Genomic DNA, 21,043 nt, shown 5'->3' with positions numbered 1-21,043 from the left:
AAAGGCAAAAATGCTATAAAAAGGTAAAAGTCATTGCCAAATTAAAGGCAAAAATACTATAAAAAGGTTAATTTAGTGTCAAATCGAAATTGGTGTAAAAAGGTTTAGGAATTAGAAATATGTTGAACCTTACTTCCATATTCACTTCTTTATTCGCACATTTAAGATTAAGATTTTTATAGATCAAGAGGGATGACAGTTGATTAATATCCCCTCATTAAAACTTTCTTTGTCTTTTTGTCCTTTTGTGGTCGTTGACAATCATTGGTAATTCATTTGAGAATAAAATAGTATCATGAGATATGACTACTTCATCTTCATATAATTCTCAAGAATTTGAACAAGACTAGCCTAGGTGATGAAGTAGACGACTTATCTCTCGAAGAATCTTAAGTTGTCAATTGTATAATAATATTTTGTGTAGATTTAATTGGTCTGGCTAGTTGTATATACTTCAATTCTATGTATTATTTAATAGAAATTTATAATTATCGATAAACAAAAAAACTGCTTCTGGGGACCAATATGAAGGAACAGCTCGTACCTAATAAAACAATTCATGAATAATAATAGTGTTAGATTAAAAAAGGAGATGGGCCCTCCTTGATTGAGGTGTTACCTAAATGTTTGGTTGATGTTGATTTTTACATGATCGCTAAAAAAAGTTACTTATATTTTATTTTTTAATTGATCAAATTGATTTAATTAAAAGATGTAATTAATATGATATAGGTCAAATTGATTGAACGTAGGAATTTCATGTGTATCCATATAATATAATATCTCCAAAATAGTATTATTCGAGACGTTGAGTATTGTAACGATATATTTTAATCATATTTTATATGCTAATTATTTGTAGACTTCAAAATAGATAAAAAGAAGTGTACCCTTTGGGAATTAACTGCAGTTCTAGTTGTCTGATAGATTAGTTATTAGAAATGATCTACAATTCACTTTATTTTTTGTAGTATTTTATTGAATTAACTTAAGCTTGGTAAAAAGCACAAATACCTTTTCTAAAGTAAATATAGCAATCTTGACTCATTGAACCTTTTATCTATAGCGAGTTTAGATGATACATAAAATTCTGTTATAATGGGTTGAAAGATGCTCACAGTATTTATAATTTTTTAAATTATTTTAAACAAATACATATTATTATCATAATAACCTAATTTTGTAATCATGTTTAACAAATTAATTATTTATATACTTTTTTAAAAACATATAAAAATATTAAATAGTGGAGACATTAGATTGTCATTTCGAAATTAGCAATAGGCGTTGTCATTATTATGATTAAACACTATTTATAAACACAAAACAAAATGAAATTTTATCCAATTTATAACATTTATTTATAAAGTAAACTTTAAAACCGAAAAATGAAAATCGAGTAAAGAATTTGGCTCGACTTATAATCTTTTTATATTATGTTTGTTCTTTTGTATTTTTATTCCCTTTGCCTGTCTATAAAATACAGTGGGCGTTTTCTCATCACGCACATAAGAAAAGGGGTTTCACTTTCCAGAACACTCAAAACCTTACTCACCCTCCTTCATGTGTTTCGATGGCGACTGAATTTTCTCCTAGAGATACCACTGAATCAAACCATGACTTACCTTCTCCATCAGAATTTCTATATTCCAGTCGCCGTTGTTGTTTCTGCATACCCTACCAGTGGCAGAAAGTACGTTCGTCGTCTCCGGAGTACAATTCTGAAAGAAGTCTATGGTCACGAGGGATCGACGCCTTGATGAAGATTCGGGAGTGGTCAGAGATCGTTGCAGGTCCAAGATGGAAGACATTCATACGCCGGTTTAATCGTAACAAAAGTTTTGGTCGACAATCCCCCAAGTTTCAGTACGATCCTCTAGATTATGCGCTGAATTTCGACGAAGGAGCGTTGGATAACGGAGATTCTGAAATGGAGAACGAGTATATGGTCCGCAACTTCTCTTCAAGGTACGCATCACGGACGACGGTTCCGATAACTTCTAAACCATCGACTGATCTCGGTAAGGAAGCAATCGGACCGAATTTCGTATGATTAGCGTTCAATTATCACCGGTTTGATTTTGTTTGATTGAATTTGATTAGAACTTTTTTAAATCTGGATCGCTAGATCATTTTGGTAAGATTTTTTTTTTTCGATTAGTACGTGTGGATGGGGCCTGTTTGTGAATAGAGTAAACGCGCGGGGACAGTGAAAGGTGTAAGATTACGTGAACGGCTGTACTTCATAGGTGTTCTTGAATTAAAAATTTGTTTTTATGATTAATCCTCCATGGCTATGGCTCCTTCTATAGGCTTCTACACTTTTCCATTACGTTTCTTCTCCTTTGTTAGAAATCATTTGCCGATATCTGTAGTTAATCTTTGTATGTATTTTAGGCGATTTCTGTAAACTTGAAGTATGTTCGTTTTCAATATAATGAATAAATGTACAAATCCTGTATGGCTTTCTATTTGTCGTTTTGTGCGTCTGTTGCTTATTGATTGCAACTGATGGCACCTGGCAATGGAGTCTTGACATTGCCATTAGCATTATGTTGTAACTTGTAATAATACGAAGCAGCGTTTAGGAATATTCCTTGCTTAATATCCTAACCATGTCGATGGCTTCCATCATTTTCAGAGACAACAATACAAGTTATAATGATTAATTTGATTTCAAATATATCATAGATAATTATTTATTTATACTTAAATAAAATTATAACAATTGTGGGGTGGGGGTGGGGGTGGGGTGGGGGAATTAAAGAAATTACTATTATAAGCATTAAATATGATGAAAGTAAATTCATATAATTAAAAGCATTACAAAATCCGAGTTATCTATCCTTAAAGAAATGTTTAGCCGTTTTAATCGACTCTTCCATTTATGTAGTATACCAATATGCACTTCAATGGATACATAGGATGAAAATGGGGTGGGTTTTTTCTATTGAGTGAAGAATTGCATGTAGAATTTTAAAATCATTAATTTGGCCATACGCTTCATGCAATTAATGATTTTAAAAATCGGGTATGGCCAAAAGATAAAAGTGTATGGTAAAAATAACCCAAAAATCGGGTTTAAGAATGCAATTAAAAAACAATTTTCGCGTCGATACAACCATGTTATTTGATAGGCTAAAGCCGTGTGGCCTATTAAAATGTACAAAAATCCATCTCTCAACATCTTCCGACTTAAATTCCATTGTCACAATTAAGCCTTTATCTAATTTTATCATCCAAAATCATACCAATGTCAATTATTTCACATCGGGATTGTTTGACACGAAGCGTTTGAGAGCTTGTAGATTCTAGTGTTTGACAAAAAACGTTCCGTTTTGAATAGAAAGTCTTGTTTGACACTACAAGTTTCTAGCATTTAGTTTAAACAAAACACTTCAAATTCAAATGCTTATTCATGTAGCGTTTAACAGAATGCTACAAGCTACCTGCGACCAGCTAGGTTTGCCGAACACTATATATTTTCTACAAAACAACGAAAATACCTCGAAAACTCAAAGTATATTGTCTTACATCGAAGCAACTATTTCACAAAATTACATGATACTCATGTGCATATATACATCAAATGCAATGGAAATGGATGAAAGAGCGTGATAAGTCGTGTATAAAAATGTTCCTAAAAAATTTCCATAAGCTTAAACCATTTATTGTCCTTAAGGAAGAAAATAAAATAATAAACCGGGAACTAAAATAAAAAATTGCAAAAGGTAAGTTGTTGGCCTGTTGCCTTTTAACTACAAAATGTGTTGGTGATTTTAGTGTCACTATGTCATTTTAATTAACTGCAACTAACATGTGAGTTAAGGGGTTTCATGATTTGTACTCTAATACATGTACGTGTTTGTGCGGAGTGCACGCATGTATAAGATCGAGTCAGAAGCCGGTTTGACGACTAGTCGGGGGTCGGGGGCAGCGCCCCTAGCGGGGTCCAAGGGGCAGATCCCCTGGCTGGGGTGATTATGGTAAAACTAACGAAACTCGTTAGTTTTTGGTAACCCTAATCCGGATTAATATTACTTGCTTCCTAAGCAAGTAATGACGGCCCAACCCTAATGAAACCCTAATCGTGTTTAATATATAAACAACTCTTCCTTTCCAGAAGACGGACGGTTTTTAGCTTTCGTTTTTCATCACACATTCACAGAACCTTTTAGCATAATAGCTTACGTTTTCTGTGCCTAGAAACGTAGGTGTCCGCTTGGATTATCTTAGGCTGAATTTCTTGTAACCCAGACATAGGATAGAAATATCAGTTCGGAAAGTGATATCACGATCCAAGCTGGTATCCAGATCTCCACCGCAAACCCTAATTTTCCTAACAAAATGTATATGTGCTAGCTTGTTAGGGTGCAATTATCACATTTGTCATACAAACATGAATTTGCCTTGATCAAGCACTATCTTCTCGAATGAGTTTGGAAACTGTTCTTCGTAATCTTCCCCCTTATCATGATTCTCCTATCATTCTCCAAGTCATCTTCCGAAAATAACCGTATGCCATTTGTTTTGTTTCCTTTTTAAACGTCTAACACACGCTAACATACATCCACTGTCCTACTCATAAATCTTCCCCATTATCATGATTCTCCTATCATTCTCCAAGTCATCTTCCGTAAATAACCATATGCCATTTGTTTTGTTTCTTTTTTAAACGTCTAACACACGCTAACATACATCCAATGTCCTACTCATAAATCTACAACTTTTGTCTTCAGTGAGACTTGAACCCTCAACCTTTGGCTGAATGACATATTTTCATCAACTTCTGATACTATTAGGTTGCGGCATTTGTTATTTGTAACAAGTAACAACCTCGTCCCCCTCTATGGTTGGAATCCACCCGACTATTTCCTTTCCCCGAACAATGTAACTCACATCTTCAATAATAACAATCACCTTTCGCGAATAAGATCAAGACAATTTCCCATGTAGATGCTACCTTTTTTAAAGAGTTTACAGTCCACTCACATAATAGAAGCCCTTCAATCTCTATCCAAACCAACCTTACGTTCATCACAAAATATTTTGAATGAGACTTAAACTCAAGAAACAACGATAGTATCCCGAAATGCTTTTAAAATTCTGATGCCTTCTTAGATATATAAACTCCACAAATAACTATGCACCTTCAATTCATTCTTATATAATTAACTTACATAGATTAGCAATAGACAAAACACCCACGTTGGAAAGTTTTAGCGTCTTCTCTTCCTCCTTCGACCTATAATCATGTTATCTTGTTCCCCATTCCATACACAACATTTGCATCATAATATGAATTCTCATGTCACGAAATATGACTAGTGATGTGATTAATCTTACTTCAACAGTGGGGACCACATAAATTATTAGGTAATAGAATAACTCATTCCATTGTGGTGGCCGGTGGGTACAACCTATCTACCTTCACGTAGGTAACCCTATAATGCATATGTATACGAATATCATTCATGCACCTTTAATGATTTCTAAAACACAACTTTTGCTTAAATAAATCATTTAATATGTTTAAATAAATCCTTTACTAAAAAATATACAACATGTATAAAATAAACCTTTTAAATAATCGGATAATCACTCTCATAATACACATCCAATAAACATCTACGAGATGAATCAATTTGGTTAGCTAGTGGTTATTGTTTGGTAATCCCCAATGAGATTTTTTCATACCATAACTATTTAAACTCGTGAAATGAAATAATTCAATGGTTTTCAGTTTTTTACAACAATTAAATATGCTCGTAATTTTTTTTTTTTATCTAATTAACAATCATCACGGGTCAGAAGAGGTCATAGACCGCTCTTCTTCTTCCTTCAAAGACAATATCATCGTCGCCACCTCACCCATCATCGGTCTCGCCTCTCGTGAACCATTAATACAATTTAACGCCACATGCAACAACCTAATCATCCTTTCTTCATTAGCCCCTTCAACTATCAACGCCTTGTCAAAAACCTCCCCTGTCCATTCTTCTTGAACCACAGCCCTCACCCACGTCACCAAATCCGACCCATTGTCCTGAACCGGCTTCCCGGTCAGCAACTCAAGCAGAACCACACCAAACCCATACACATCACCCTTGAAATTTCCATTGGTTGTGCGTTCTTGGGTCTTGCTTGGGCCCGGGTCCTTGTCACTGGGACCCGGGTCCTGGTGATTTGCTGGCATTAGCCCATACTCGCTCACACACGGCTCCATGTCGTCTTTTAGCAAAATGTTTGATGACTTTACGTTTCCATGCGCGATCAAGTCGGCTTCAAGCTCCCGATGCATGAATGCCAATGCCGCGGCTACACTAGATGCGAGACTTAACCGGCTAACCCAATCAAAAATTTGCCCATTTTGTGATCCTAAAACAACAAATCAAAAAGTTCTTTAAATTTTTGTTAAAAAAACCATTTCTGTAAAAACGTTATTCTTCCTGTGCAATAATGGTGAATGGTCTGTTAGGTAGCTGACAAAGTCAAAGTCCAATCCACAATGGAAATGAAAGCAAAGCGCATTATTTTTTGAGATGAAAGAAAAAAATGAAGAAAATTTGGGAACTCACCATGGAGAAGTCTAAAGAGACTACCATTTTGTTGATACTCATAAACAAGAAGTTTTTCTTGTTTTGAAGAGTAATAAGCAACAACAGGCAACACATTTGAATGCTTTATTTCATCAATTTTCTGCATTCTTTTCTTGAATTCATCTTTCGAAATCTTCCAATTCTTTATCCTTTTAACAACAAGAGAAACCCCACCCTCTGGTTTCACTTTATACAAACTTCCATTATTACCCCTTGAAATCAATTCAGCCGGTGCACGAAGCAGATCTTCGAATCTCAGCCCGTTCCCGACCGGACTTGATAGAACCACCATCGAAGTGGAAACCCCGCCATTTTCAACCGATGTCAACGAGAATTCCGACCTCTTGCTATTTCTCGATTCACTTGATCGCCCGCTTCGTGAACTGTTCTTCGGTGACAAATCCGTCTTTTCATTTTGCCCCCTCTTCTTTCTCTTGACTAACATGATTGCGACTAGAACAACAACCAAAAACCCGAGGACTGCATACCCGGAGTAAATAAAAAAATCCCGTAATTTTGACTCTTTTTCTTTCTTTTTCACCGGACACGATCGGGGCAACACTTTCCCGCATAACCCCGGGTTACCCGCGAAGCTGTTGCCATCGAATCGACCCGTGTCATCAGGAACCGGACCGGTGAAATTGTTATTTGCAATGTTGAAATCTTGTAATTGATTATAATTGAAGCCCGGAAGTTGACCAGTGAACTGGTTGTTCTGTGCTAAGAACGTTAACAAACTTGTGGTTCTTGAAAAATCCGGTAAGTCGCCGGAGAAATCATTGTTGGATATCACAATCCGTTTCACATTCGGTAAGTTTGTAATGGAATCGGGGAGATTGCCGGAAAAACGGTTTCCGGTGAGGTAGAAATGGGTGAGACGATTACAGTTTGAAATCTCAGGCGACAAGATTCCGGTGAGATTGTTGAAGTTGAGACTAAGTACAAGAAGATTACTCACCTTGCAAAGTGAACCAGGATCAAGTGTTCCTGATAGATTAAGATTTTCAAGAACGATTTTTTTTACAGTTACGTTGCTTCCATCGCAAGTAACCCCGACCCATTTACTTGTGCATGGGTCCGACGAAATGTTCCATCCCCAATTTGTGGTGGTTTGCATTGGCGCGAGTTTATCCATGAATGTGACCAGTGCCTGAATTACACTTTGATCTTCTGTTCTTACTGATGAAAAAAGTACAAAGAACAAAAACGAAACAAATAAATTGGATCTAATTTGATCCATTTTTGGAGTGAAAATGTAGCGGAATGAATTCAGCAAGATAGATGTAAAGAAGGTTTGAAGTTGAAGTTGAGTGAAGAAGAAGAAGAACTTACAAGTTACAAGATTAGCCGGCTGGAAATGGTCAAAATGGAATACAGTGGCCGGCTTCTTGACATTTGTGATCAATTTATTAATCTTGGCTTGGTCTATGCAGGCTATCTGTTTGCTTTTAGCACAAAAAACAAACCAATTGCAAGAACAAAGAAGGAAGTATAACTACATTTGAATTCGTAATATTGTAAACATTTGCAGGTTTTGGTAAATTGTACAAGTTTTACAATCGGGAGTCGAAATAGGATCATAGTTATACAATCGTTAAAACACAACTACAAACCCTAACAGATTAACACCAATCGCTTATAAATCTGCACGACCTGGAATTTCATCATCGCTCGAAGTGTACTGTCCGTCACTGATTTCATCCTCACCGCTGTCGTCTTCTTCAGCTACGGATTTGCCATTGTTCTTTGCGTAACGCTCACAGTACTCTGTTAAATTGAATCAATGTTAATCACAAAGATCGACGATAAAATATCTTTTAGTGTTGAAATTTTATGTTATCAAGGGATACGACCTTTAACTTTTTCTTCGTACTGCTTCTTGTCCTTCATCATCAATGAAGCAGCATCTCCATTGAGTGGATCCGATGGATTTGGGTATAACAAGAGCTGAGGAAGAAAGACTTCGAAAATGTTTAAAAGATCTGAAATTTAAGAAAGAATTAGAAAAACTTCGAACATGTATGGGTGTTTCCTACTTTCCTGTTGACTAATGCAAAAAAGAAGGATTTAATACCGAACATTGGACTCCATGACTGGTTTATGACATCCAAGCAAACCGATCCAGACCTGCAATTTTGATTAAAAACGGACAATAACAAGAATGTCAAGTATCAAGAACATGAAAAACGTAACACATAAAAGGATTTGTCACCATTTTTGAAGTCGTTTTTGCTTTTGCTTCCATTAATAATGCTTGAATTAACTTTTAATCACGTATTATGTACTCACAGCTCGTCGACATTGGGGTGGAAGATTTTGTTCACGAATCCAATTGAAGGAGACTTGTATGGATATGCATCCGGCAGCTCAACACGAACTTTCCACACACCACCCTCATAAAAACCTAACAACTCCAAAAGTTAGAGCTCAAACATCCAATCCAATTCGAATGTTTTAAAAAATTGGGGGAAGCGAGGTAAGAAGCACACTTTCTTTTGGCCCGTGAAATTCCACACTAAATTCATTAAGCCTATCATTTGGTGTATCCACGATGTAATCGCTCATCATCCTGAATTCAAACATAATATCATGATAGTGGACATGAAATGACAAAACAAGACCGATGTCAATGTATCCTACTATCCAGAAAGCTGAAACAATATGGGATAGAGACTCGCTAGAGCAAAAAGACATGAATGCCCTCTTCAATCCTACAAATTGCCCTAGAAAGCTTGTCTAGTAGTCATGTCTTGTCTGGTGTAAAAACTGCTAACCAGTACAACTTATATAATCATTAGAAACAAGACTTACAACTTCATGACATCCATTTCTCTCCTCTTGCTAGGGGAAGACATTTTCGTTGGGCGAGAGCAAGTCGCAAACTATGGAATTTAGTAGCCTGGTTAGCATATTGAGCAAATGTCACAAAAGATTAAAAAAAGTAAAAGAAAACATGGTCATACATGATACATGATTATACATGCATTTCAATCGCATAATTAAGCAGTATGAATTGAAAATGTGTTTTTTTGAGTCTTCTACAAAAACAAGATTGAACCAATATTGTTTCTAAAAGTAAACACCCAATTGCGCTTTGTCCAGATGGTAGAGTTCCAACTCCCAATCCGACATATGATAACCACTAAAGTTAATATCAGATACTACACAAATCGAGTAAATTTCGTCACAAAGACTTTTGCATATTCTAAACACAATGTGTGGAATCAAACATAGAAAAAAAAATCATCAACTAATCATCTCCCCAATTCTTTAAAAGCCCAAATATAACTTTTAAAAGTCAACTGGATTACTTCATGACTTATAAATCGACAAGAAATTTTGATGGTGAATATAGGAATCGATAAGTAGATTCAACTGTTGAGAACAAGAATTACAATGGAGTCATTTCAAATAAAAGGAAACAAAGAACACGTACTTCAATTTCTAGTTTAAAATTACAGAAGTTTGAATATAAAAAAGTCCAGAATTGATTCTAATTTGGGGAGCAATGAGATCAATTGCGTTAATTTCGCCGAGTGATGTCAACGGGTAAAGGAATCAAATAACCAAATTGCGAAAATAACGAAACACATACATCAAACCCTAAACATTATTCAATATTTACGATGGTTGAGTGGTTTTTTTCCTAAAGGATCTGCTTTCAGTTTCCTTCATAATAGAAAGCAAAACAATCATAGATCAAACGAAAACAGTGAAGAAAAATTAGCGATGAAAAGGGGAGAATGCAAACCTAGAGATTTGAGTGATCGAAATCTGTGAAATCGGTGGGATTCTGGAACGAAGGGAGTATAGAATCGAGATTGGAATGAGGGCGGAAGTTTTTGGAAGTGGGTACAGAAAACAATGGCGAATTGAAGGCGTTAGGTTGGGATAGCGTGCATGTTGTCGACATTTATTTTAAAGTTTATTGCAGAGAAAGATGTCACACACGTGGAGAAAAGGAAAAGACGATGAACGTGTCAAATTCGTGGATGAGTGAGAAAGAGGGGGAGGGAAAGTGTTCTTGGAATGTCATCATCATCTTCTTGAAAAACAATAATGGATTCTTATTTCTGAATAATAAATAAATTAATAATAATATGTTTTCATATTTTGTCGGTAAGAGGATGTTTTAAAAATCCATAAATAAAACTATTTATATTAGTTACTAGTTGTGAGTTCCGTATATTATACGGGTTAATTAAAACAAAATGTTAAATATGAACGATTAAATAAGAAATTTATTTGAATTTGAAATTTGAAATAGATAAAAATTATGAGAAAAAAAAAACATGTAAAAAATAAATAAATTAAAATTATTGTTTAGTTATCAGACCCGTATACTAAACATGTTAATTATAACAAAATGTTAAACACTAAGGTTTAAACTGTAAATTTATTTGAAATTGAAATTGAAATTTAAAATTTAAAATTTGAAATTAATATCATTATGGTAGGTTTAATTTATGTAAACTAATTAATAATATATTAGAAATAGAAAATGAAATAAATGACAAGTGGAAAATAAATATATCTCTAAATTATGACAAAATAACATGTGACAAAATTATTCTTATTTATTTTGGTAGATTTGACATAGCTTCTCAATGAAGCAAAAATTTATACTAATGGTTAAAGAATCATCATCTTTTTTAACATTAAAAAAGTTTGAATGATTGAGTTTTTTTGGCAAATAGTCTTATATTGATGAACATCAAGAAATGGATAGTGATATATTTATATTCCTAAAATTTTGTAGGTGCCAAATTCTTTGGTAGAATCTTTGACGGGCAAAGCACCTCACCTCCAACGTGGGTGCAAGTTGCAACCCCCAGGTATTTTCTTTAATTAAAATATGGTTATCTTGGAAATTAGAATATATTTGGTTGTGACTTGGGAATTAAATTTCTCCGAAGTGTTAAGTTTGTGGCACTTAGGGAAAACAGGTGGTTTTATTTAAGAGAAATTAATTATTTATTGAAATTTAGATAACAAAAAACGGAAAATTTCATTCATATCCTTCTAAACTTTAAATATTACGTCAACGTCCTTATAAATTTAAAAATTACGTATACATCATTCTAAAACTATAATATTTACATCTATATCTAAATTTATATTTTAATTAAAATTAAACTAATATAATATTAAAAAACTTGTCTAAAATTATAAATTATATATGATGTTACTAAAATACCCTTTCTAAATAAAATATTAACAAGATTAATCTTATTAAACAGCTAATTAAACTTTTCAACACATTCGTCATTATATATACAGAGAAACATTTCGATTCATGACCACTTATTGTCTAAACGTTAATATGCATAAATAACATTATTATCCTACAACTAAGAGTTTTTTCTTTTCAGAATTATAACGATTATGTATTTGTTTGGTTGTTTTTCATGTTTGATTTTCAGCTTTTGATTGTAACCATTTTTGTGTATTTGTTTTCTTCTTTTTTATAGAGTAGCACTGAAAAGTGAAAACAACAAAAAGCAATTCACATGTCCAATAGGAAAAATGAGATACACACCCAACAAGGCAACAACTACCTCGCTAAATAAAACCTCAAGTGGCATAATTGTGATACGTAGTTTGTGAAACCTTAAAAAACAGTGGCTATATCAACTACAGTTGTTTAACGTGCTGAAGAAATAATGTTGAAGTTAGTGTACTGTCATTTGTTTAATCCTTATTAAAACGTTTATATATAATCTTTTATTTAAAAAGGGTATTTTAGTAACAATATATATAATTTTGAATATTATATAGGTTTTTAATATTATATTAGTTTAATTTAAATAAAAATATAAACTTGGATATAGATGTAAATATTATAGTTTTAAAATGATGTATATGTAATTTTAAATTTTATAAGGACATTGACGTAATATTTAAAGTTTGGAAGGATATGAACGAAATTTTCCCAAAAAAAAAATAAGTTTATTCAAACTAATCATAAATTTCACAATAAAAGGCTGTGAAATAGACCCTATGAGTAGGTTGTAAACGAACAGAATGTACATCAAACTGTTCGTGATCCGTTCGGCGGAAAGTTCATTTAATTAATAAATGAATGAACATGAACAAAAATTCTCGTTTATTTAGTTAAACGAACGAACATGAAAATGACCTCAGTCGTTCAACTATGTTCGCGAACGTTCGTTTATGTTGTTCGTTTACGGTTGTTTATGTTCGTTCATATAAGTTTCTTTATTTTCATATATCGTTAATCGTGTTTGATTAAATTACTATATTATATGTTCATATATGTTCAATTATCTTTGTTTGTAATGTTCACGAACATAAACGGACATGTTCACAAATATAAACGAACGAATACGAACAATGTAATTTGTTAAACGAACAAACATGAACAATAAAACTCGTTTGTGTTCGTTAATTTGTTCGACTAACTTAAACGAACGAACATGAACAAACCCCTGTTCATGTTTGTTCGGTCCGCTTACAACCCTACCTATAAGAAGATGATTGATCATTGGTCCAAGGAAAATCTTATTTTCTAACTTTTGGTTTCATATTATAAAAAATACTTTTGAGCTATATGCAGATATGGTTGAATAGGAGTGCAATAGGTTGAATCTAAAAAGTTTCTTTCTTTGCGGTCGTATTGATCGATAGTTTTGACATTTAAACAAAAAAGAAATTAGGCAAAAAAAAAAAAAAAACGTTTTCTCGTGAGTGGTTATCCATTTTTAGTGATAAAAATGAGTTTTTGACTTTTTGTTATTTACTTTTGTTTCAAAAATGGCTTTTAGTTATTTATTTTTGTAGGTATTTTTTGGTATTTTAGCAGGTTATACCTACAAAAATATCAAAATTGACCTACAAAATAAGTAATATTGCATATAAATTTTAGTATTTTTGTAGGGGACTTGTGAAAATAGCTACTTATAGTATTCTTGAATGTCATTTTATTAATTTGTAAGGTATACATGTGAAAATACCATTAATGGGTATTGTCGCAGGCTAATCTTGGTATTTTTGCAGGCGTGTCCTTCAATAAATACCATAATTTGTTTTTTTCGCACGCTATTTAATTGGTATTTTCATATACAATTCTTCGGTTTCAACTATCATTATAATATGCTAACAATAGCTTAGTGGAAAATAAACACGTTGAGAACTTGATCATTTTTATGAGACCAAATGTTTTAGATTTTGGATGGATCGATCGATGTGTCAGTGGACGAGTTTTTTATTCATGCATTGCTGCTACACAGGGTCTTTCCAAATGAAGTTTAATCGCACATGAGTGATTTGAGATTCTAAACCGAAGGGTACTCTCTGTTGTTCGACTAACTCGAGTTTTGTCTTGTCATCAAATTTTCGATTTGGGTGTCTTCCAAACTTTAAGACAAAAATTATGATCACTCTATTGTCGTTTTGGGTACATGTGTTCCCATGTAGATCAAACACCTCAATTTTCAATAAGATAATTTGAATAAGCTTATATTCAACAAAACTTACCATTACATATTGAATGCGTATAATGGGGGCTTGTTTGCTTCATATGTTATGTGTTAAAAATAATATACATTCATGATCAATATTGTTAATAAAGTTGTGATTGTTTACGTTGTTGTAATTAATCAATTGAAGGGGTGTGTTATGTGATATTGGTAAATGACAAAGGCGCCAGATGAAAGCTCTAAGGGGTCTGAGTATTTATGTAACATCCCGTTATTTTCTACTAGTAAAGTCAACCCTAGTCAACCAAAGTCAAACTTGGGTCAACTAAAGTCAACTTAAATCTTATTCTATCTTAAATGTGTTAGATTAATGTTTTATAAGTGTTTACACCTTGTATTCAAGGTGTTATATGTTAAGAGGGAAAACACTTGAAGAAACTGAGAAACTTCGCATCATCTTTTCTTCTTTCTTCCCTTCTGACCGCGAACCTCGCATGGGCTGTGAACCTCATGCGAACCATGAACTCCTCGGACCGTGAACCACTTGCCGACTTCGGACCGTGAACCCCTCGCAAGTCGTGAACCCGAAGATCTTATCTCCTCGGAATGTGTTCACTGTCGAAGACTCCTAGGTATATATATATATACTAATGTGACTGATTTATTCCTCATTCTACAATTCTGGCCGTGAACATCAAGAATTCTCTTTCAACTATCATCCTTCAATCCTTCGATTTTCTTGGAATATTGCTTGAATCTTCAAGATATTTCATCATTTCATCTTCATTCTAGTGATTTCTAGCCCTCGTACGCGTGTTTCACCTTCAAATCCACCAGATCTTCAAGATCATTGGGCAGTGAACTCAAGAACATCAAGTGTTCTTGGGCCGTGAACACCCCTTCCTGACCGTGAACACATTACAACCTCCATAACTCTGTGGACCCTCTGGCCCTAACTTTGTGGACCTTCCGGTCCTAACTCTGTAAACTCTAGATCACACATAGCACAGAATCACATAGATATCACATCATATAATAGCATACAACATACTCTGTCACATACTTTAATTACCACTCTAGGTAAACTATAGTGAGAAGACTCACCTCAAGTAACTCGGTAAATCTCGAACTCAGAAATACTGATCTAGCCTCCGCCAAATCACATCAAATAATTACTCTAATCAATATGAATCTCAAAGGCTAGGCTATTCCCTCTCTAAGTTCTCTTAGTAGGGTAAAAGACCATTTTACCCTTCCAATGGCTCAAAAGTCCAAACATTGACTATACCCTGAAAGTCAACGGTCAACTTTAACCAGACTCGTCGAGTGCACATAGGTTACTCGGCGAGTCCAAGCTTGTCCTCTGGGTATATCTAAACCTCACTCGACTCGTCAAGCGAACCTTCCACTCGACGGGTTACCACTGGCCATGAATCGCAGGGCAAACCGACTCGACTCGTCGAGTCCCCTTATGGACTCGGCGAGTTCCTTCCATGGCAACACTCAAACGTCCTTCTGAGGTCAGATCTGCTTCTCTAACTAGTAGATCTAACCTTCTAGCACATACAAAGCCATAAATGGAGAAATAAACTTTAAAATGGTAACCTACTCTCAAAACTCTCATGAAACAACATAAAGCTGGAAGGTTGGGACTTTTTGGACCTCTCATGGTCCAGATCTAACATCTACACCACCTTGGGACATCACATGCTTTAAGATCCAACTCAAAAAGGTGCAAAGAAACCCTAGATTCAAGAAATCTATCAAATACACGAAATAGGAAAGGATTTGTACCTCCAGAAGCGAATCTTAGTATGAACAACATAGATCCAAGCTCCACAATCGATCTAGCTTGGACTTTCCCACTCCTTCTTGCAAGATTACACCAAAAGGATGAAGAATTAGCCTTCCCCTTGCTCTCTAAGCTCTCTTCGCTCTCTAGGGTTTCTCAAGGGAGTAAGTGGCCGCAAATGAAGGCCATAAGGACCTATAAATAGAGCACATGCCCAAACATTTAGGGTTTCTATCACCAGCACAGACTCGTCGAGTCACCTAGCCGACTAATCGAGTCCATTCATTAATTCAGTCAGTGAATTGCGATCCCACTCGACGAGTCTAGGCGTCAACTCGTCGAGTCCCTTTCTTTAACTCAAAATAAATGATTAAAATAAAATACATGAGAATCCGGATGTTACACTTTCTGATTCTGGGTGTTACAAATAAAGTCTTTTATAGCATAAAGTTGGTGACTTTAAGCCCCATCAAGGCTGTATAAGTCTAGATCTCATATATTCTCACTTGTTCACCATAAAAATCCACATATCTCTTAAATAGGAAGGTCTTGACAACCAAGACTCCATTTTTATGAACTCTAGCGTCTGAATACATCAATGAGGACAGGTACAAGGCTCTAGGGTGGACCAACTCATAAAGCTTCAAGCTTTGGGTACATAAACCCTAAAATGGACCTTTAAATGAACTATGCAAAATAAGAGCAAAGCTTTGAGCTTGATACCTCTGAATGTTGCTCCATCCACAAGAAAACTCAGATCCAAAAGCTTGAATGCCTACTCTTCTTCCTTCCAAGTTCATTCTCCTCAAGAGAACTCCATAAGATCACTTCATAAGCCTCCAATGCTCACACAAGCTAAGAAACGAGATTTAAGGTTTTGAGAGAGGTAAGGAGCTGGAAATGGTGGCTGAATATGAAGGCACAATGTTCCTTAAATAAGGATACCTCAAAACATTAGGGTTTTCTTCTAGGACCTAGTACGCCCAACATACTAGATGGCATTCACGTTTCTTCCACGCACCTTAGTACGCCGAGCGTATGCATAATTACGCCTCACGTACTCCAATGCCACACTTTTCATAATAAGGGTTAAACTTGCCAAATCTTCAAACTATCGTGGTTCCTTCGTTACAAGTCCATTTACAACGAACCTTATATCCACGGAAAAGTGACAAGAAGCCCTACGCTCCCAGCCACTCTTCCTAGCCCCCACGGGGATTCCTTATTCCCAAGTTGCAGCCCACGAATCCCTAAATCACGGACGATCCAGAACAAGATGTTACACTACAGCTGTCGCAACTGCTGTGTCACATATAAACACCACTGTTGCAAGTGGATCAGGGAGTGACGCACACCCCTCCAATCAGGGTGAGAGTCACGGGCACCATCGGGAGTGTAACTAAAAGGACTTTTTAAATGCCAAACATAGGACCTTTAACGGGACTAGGGGAGTAATGGCCTTGAGACAATGGATTGAGAAAACAGAGGCAGTCTTCGAGATCTGCTCCTGCCCGGAAGGTAGCAAGGTTAAGTTCGCTACCTGCACCTTTGCTGTTAGAGCCCTAACATGGTGGAACGGCCATGTTAAGTCATTGACTCTAGTAATGGATAACTCGATAAGTTGGGAGAACCTGAAGTCAATGCTGATGCGGGAGTACTGCCTACGGGGCGAAATACTAAAGCTCGAGCAGGAGCTTTGGGGCCTTACTATGGTTGGTTCAGACATAACAACCTACACTAATAGGTTCAACGACTTAGCGATCATATGTCCGGATATGGTTGCTCTGGAGAGAAAAAAGATTGAAAGGTACATCTGGGGGCTGTCACCTCAGATTCAGGGAAGTGTTATTGCTTCCAAGTTTGTTACCTTTGACAGTGCCAAAGAGCTGGCACAGTCACTTATTGACCATGGAGCCCATCAAACCTTCGTGGTTGCTGCTCCAGAACAACCCAAGGGAAACAACAACAATAACAACAACAAAAAGAAAACTTGGAATAAAAGGAAGGGCCAATCTTCTCAGGAGCCCTTGAAAAAGCAACAGTTAGTGGCAGTCCATGCTGCTACTGTACCTGTTGGTGTTCATGCTAATCCTACACCATCTAATCCTTATGTTGGTAATCTCCCTAAATGCAAAAATTGTAATTTCCACCACAACGGAAATTGCCGAGAAATGCAGTGTCGGAACTGCAACAGAAAAGGTCATATTGCCTGATTCTGTAAATCACCACCCCAACCGATTAACCAAGTACTTGCCGCTGGAGTAGGTCAAGCGTGTTATGGATGCAGGGAAGTTGGACATTTCGAAAATAGATTGTCCGAAAGCTAAGAATGTCGGTGGAGTTGGAAGGATACTGGCAATTGGTCACGAAGAAGTTGTGGCAGACCCTACGGTGGTCACGGGTACATTTCTTCTCAACAATATTATGCATGCATTCTATTTGATTGTGGTGTTGAGATGAGCTTCGTGAGTCATAAATTCGAACACCTACTAAAACAAAACTCCCAACCACTAAATGAAACCTTCACAATAGAAATGGACAATGGGAAATCTGAATACACTAACGATATATACATAAGATGTACTCTTACCTTGAATAACTTTTCTTTCCCAATAAACCTTATGCCGGTGTATATCAATAGTTTCGATGTCATTATCGGTATGGATTGGTTGTGTTCTAACCATGTCGACATCCTATGTTACGAAAGAGTCATTCGCATGAACTTGCCGAATAACGAAACTCTCGTCATCTACGGTGACAAACTCGGAACGAACCTTCAGATCATTTCTTGTATCAAGGCACAAAAGTATCTTCGCAAGGAGTATTGTGCTTTCTTAGCTCACGTGGTAGAAAAAAAGCAAGAAGTGAAAGACATCGCGAGCATTCCTAAGGTTTGCAACTTTCCTGACATATTTCCCGACGATCTCCCAGGAGTGCCACCCGAACGACAAGTCGAATTCAGAATTGACTTAATCCCTGGGGCTACCCGTGTAGCCAAATCCCCATATCGTCTTGCACCATCTGAAATGCAGGAATTGTCTAGCCAGCTAAACGAACTCCTTAGCAAAGGTGTCATAAGACCAAGCTTCTCATCATGGGGAGCACCGGTCTTGTTCATGAAGAAGAAGGATGGATCATTATGTATGTGCATAGACTATCGCGAGCTGAATAAACTTACCGTTAAGAACCGATGTCCTCTACCTCGCATTGACGATCTGTTCGACCAACTTCAAGGTGTGAACTACTTCTCGAAAAAAAGACTTAATATCTGGGTATCACCAATTACGAATTTCGGAGGAGGACGTTCCCAAAACAGCGTTCAGAACTCGTTAGGGTCATTACGAGTTTGTAGTGATGCCTTTCGGATTGACGAATGCACCTGTTGTGTTCATGGACTTATTGAACAGAGTGTGTTGTCCGTACCTAGACAAATTCATCATAGTCTTCATTGACGACATCATTATCTACTCAATAAGCGAAGAGGAGCATGGCCAACATCTTCGTCAAGTATTACAAACTTTGAGAGCAGAGAAACTTTATGCGAAATTCTCAAAATGTGAATTTTGGATCAGGAAGGTAGATTTCCTGGGCCACGTGGTCAGTCAAGAGGGAATACACGTGGACCCTTCCAAAATAAAGGCAATCGAGAACTGGTCAACATCCAGAACACCTACAGAAATCCGACAATTCTTAGGTCTTGTTGGCTACTATCGTAGATTCATCCATAATTTCTCCCGAGTTGCTAAACCACTTACAACCTGACACATAGGGGTGTAACTTTTAGTTGGGGGAGAGAAACAAGAAACAACGTTTCAAACGCTGAAGCGAGCCCTATGCAGTGCACCAATCCTGTCTCTTCCTGAAGGGACAAAAGACTTTGTAGTGTACTGTGATGCATCTAACCAAGGACTTGGATGTGTTCTTATGCAACGAGGAAAGTTATATCCTACGCCTCTAGACAACTTAAGACACATGAGGTCAATTATACAACACACCTCGAACTAGGAGCAGTGGTATTTTCTCTGAAGATCTGGAGACATTGCTTATATGGCACAAAATGCACAATATTCACGGACCATAAAAGTTTTCAGCATATCTTCGACCAGAAGGAGCTGAACATGAGACAAAGACGATGGGTGGAGCTGCTGAACGATTACGAATGCGAGATTCGTTATCACCCTGGTAAATCCAATATAGTAGTTGACGCTCTCAGGAGAAAAGAATACTCGGGACGCCGAGTAAAGTCATTGACCATGACGATCCATTCACATCTGTCCACACAAATCAAAGAGGCTCAACTCGAGGCCTTAAAACTCAAAAACACGGTAGGTGAAACCCTGAGAGGAATGGATAAGAACTTCTAAATGAGGAATGATGGAGTCTATTGTTTCATGAACCGGATCTGGACACCAAATTTCGATGGTTACACAGAAGTGGTTATGAATGAAGCACACAAAAATCGATACTCCATTCATCCAGCTTCAGACAATATGTATCTGGACCTCAAGAAATTGTATTGGTGGCCTAACATGAAGGCCGCGATTGCTACCTTTGTGGGTAAGTGCCTTACTTGTGCCAAAGTCAAGGTAGAGTACCAGAAGCCCTCAGGTCTATTGCAACAGCCTGAAATCCTTCAATGGAAGTGGGAGCAGATTACAATGGATTTCATAACTAAGTTACCCAAGACAACGGGTGGTTATGATACTATTTGGGTTGTAACGACCATAAAATTCGAGTCGAATTAAAACATTTAATTCATTCAAAACCACTAAGATTATACATTTGTTTTCAAAATAGTTTAAACATTAGAGAATTACCCAGAAGCATATCACATAAATCATAAAACATGAGGAGCGGTACTATCACGCCTTCGCCTTGCCACGGTCTCCTGAAGTACCTGAAACAATACACTGAAACTGTAAGCCCGAAATCTTAGTGAGTTACCCCCAAAATACCAACCACAATACCACACACATAACATATCATATCATAAATAGAACAGCCATGCATATCGAGTCTACAGTGTGACTGGTCCGCCTGCACCAGGCCTTCAGTCCACCCAGTCCACTCTCTGAGTCTACAGTATGACTGGTCCGCCCGCACCGGGCCTTCAGTCTGTCTGGTCCACTCTCCAAGCCTCGGCACATCTGGTCCGCCCTCATGGGGCCTTCAGCCTATCCGGACCGCTCGACGGGCCTTCGGCCTAACCGGTC

General features: G+C 36.5%; 3 protein-coding genes across 5 annotated transcripts; 1 reads left to right on the top strand and 2 right to left on the bottom strand.

The window, feature by feature from the left end:
* The first annotated feature begins 1,478 nt into the window (after positions 1-1,478).
* LOC122196707 (uncharacterized) lies at positions 1,479-2,473 on the top strand. Its single transcript, XM_042899842.2, has 2 exons — positions 1,479-1,968; positions 2,162-2,473. Exons 1-2 carry the CDS (start codon positions 1,574-1,576, stop codon positions 2,211-2,213), a joined length of 447 nt encoding a protein of 148 aa, XP_042755776.1. The 5' UTR covers positions 1,479-1,573; the 3' UTR covers positions 2,214-2,473.
* A 3,187-nt stretch (positions 2,474-5,660) lies between these two features.
* LOC111913525 (probable inactive receptor kinase At2g26730) lies at positions 5,661-8,055 on the bottom strand. Of its 2 annotated transcripts, XM_023909230.3 has the most exons (3): positions 7,932-8,055; positions 6,579-7,778; positions 5,661-6,378 (listed from the first exon to the last, which is right to left on the bottom strand). In XM_023909230.3, exons 2-3 carry the CDS (start codon positions 7,732-7,734, stop codon positions 5,801-5,803), a joined length of 1,734 nt encoding a protein of 577 aa, XP_023764998.1. In that variant the 5' UTR covers positions 7,735-7,778; positions 7,932-8,055; the 3' UTR covers positions 5,661-5,800. The 2 variants fall into 2 exon arrangements, with proteins under 2 accessions (XP_023764998.1, XP_042755772.1); XM_042899838.2 differs by having other exon boundaries at positions 6,579-7,938.
* A 26-nt stretch (positions 8,056-8,081) lies between these two features.
* Positions 8,082-10,631, bottom strand: LOC111913526 (ubiquitin-conjugating enzyme E2-23 kDa-like). 2 transcript variants are annotated; one of them, XM_023909232.2, is made up of 7 exons: positions 10,351-10,631; positions 9,411-9,481; positions 9,089-9,168; positions 8,889-9,003; positions 8,674-8,726; positions 8,453-8,581; positions 8,082-8,366 (listed from the first exon to the last, which is right to left on the bottom strand). In XM_023909232.2, exons 2-7 carry the CDS (start codon positions 9,452-9,454, stop codon positions 8,236-8,238), a joined length of 552 nt encoding a protein of 183 aa, XP_023765000.1. In that variant the 5' UTR covers positions 9,455-9,481; positions 10,351-10,631; the 3' UTR covers positions 8,082-8,235. The 2 variants fall into 2 exon arrangements, with proteins under 2 accessions (XP_023765000.1, XP_023764999.1); XM_023909231.3 differs by having other exon boundaries at positions 9,411-9,498; positions 10,351-10,629.
* Between the last annotated feature and the right edge of the window lie 10,412 nt (positions 10,632-21,043).

This window comes from Lactuca sativa, chromosome 1 (assembly GCF_002870075.4).
Source record: "Lactuca sativa cultivar Salinas chromosome 1, Lsat_Salinas_v11, whole genome shotgun sequence".
NCBI lineage: Eukaryota > Viridiplantae > Streptophyta > Magnoliopsida > Asterales > Asteraceae > Lactuca > Lactuca sativa.
Note: the sequence above shows the minus strand (reverse complement) of the source record. Positions and strands in the feature narration are given on the sequence as shown.

Coding starts and splice junctions, on each gene's coding strand:
- LOC122196707 (XM_042899842.2), top strand. CDS start 1,574: ATGGCGACTGAATTTTCTCCTAGAGATACCACTGAATCAAACCATGAC. Junction 1,969..2,161: donor GTCCGCAACTTCTCTTCAAG/GTACGCATCACG, acceptor TTTTTCGATTAG/TACGTGTGGATGGGGCCTGT.
- LOC111913525 (XM_042899838.2), bottom strand. CDS start 7,839: ATGGATCAAATTAGATCCAATTTATTTGTTTCGTTTTTGTTCTTTGTA. Junction 6,379..6,578: donor TCTCTTTAGACTTCTCCATG/GTGAGTTCCCAA, acceptor TTGTTGTTTTAG/GATCACAAAATGGGCAAATT.
- LOC111913526 (XM_023909232.2), bottom strand. CDS start 9,454: ATGTCTTCCCCTAGCAAGAGGAGAGAAATGGATGTCATGAAGTT. Junction 9,169..9,410: donor GAAATGGATGTCATGAAGTT/GTAAGTCTTGTT, acceptor GTTTGAATTCAG/GATGATGAGCGATTACATCG. Junction 8,727..8,888: donor CACCCCAATGTCGACGAGCT/GTGAGTACATAA, acceptor TCAAAATTGCAG/GTCTGGATCGGTTTGCTTGG.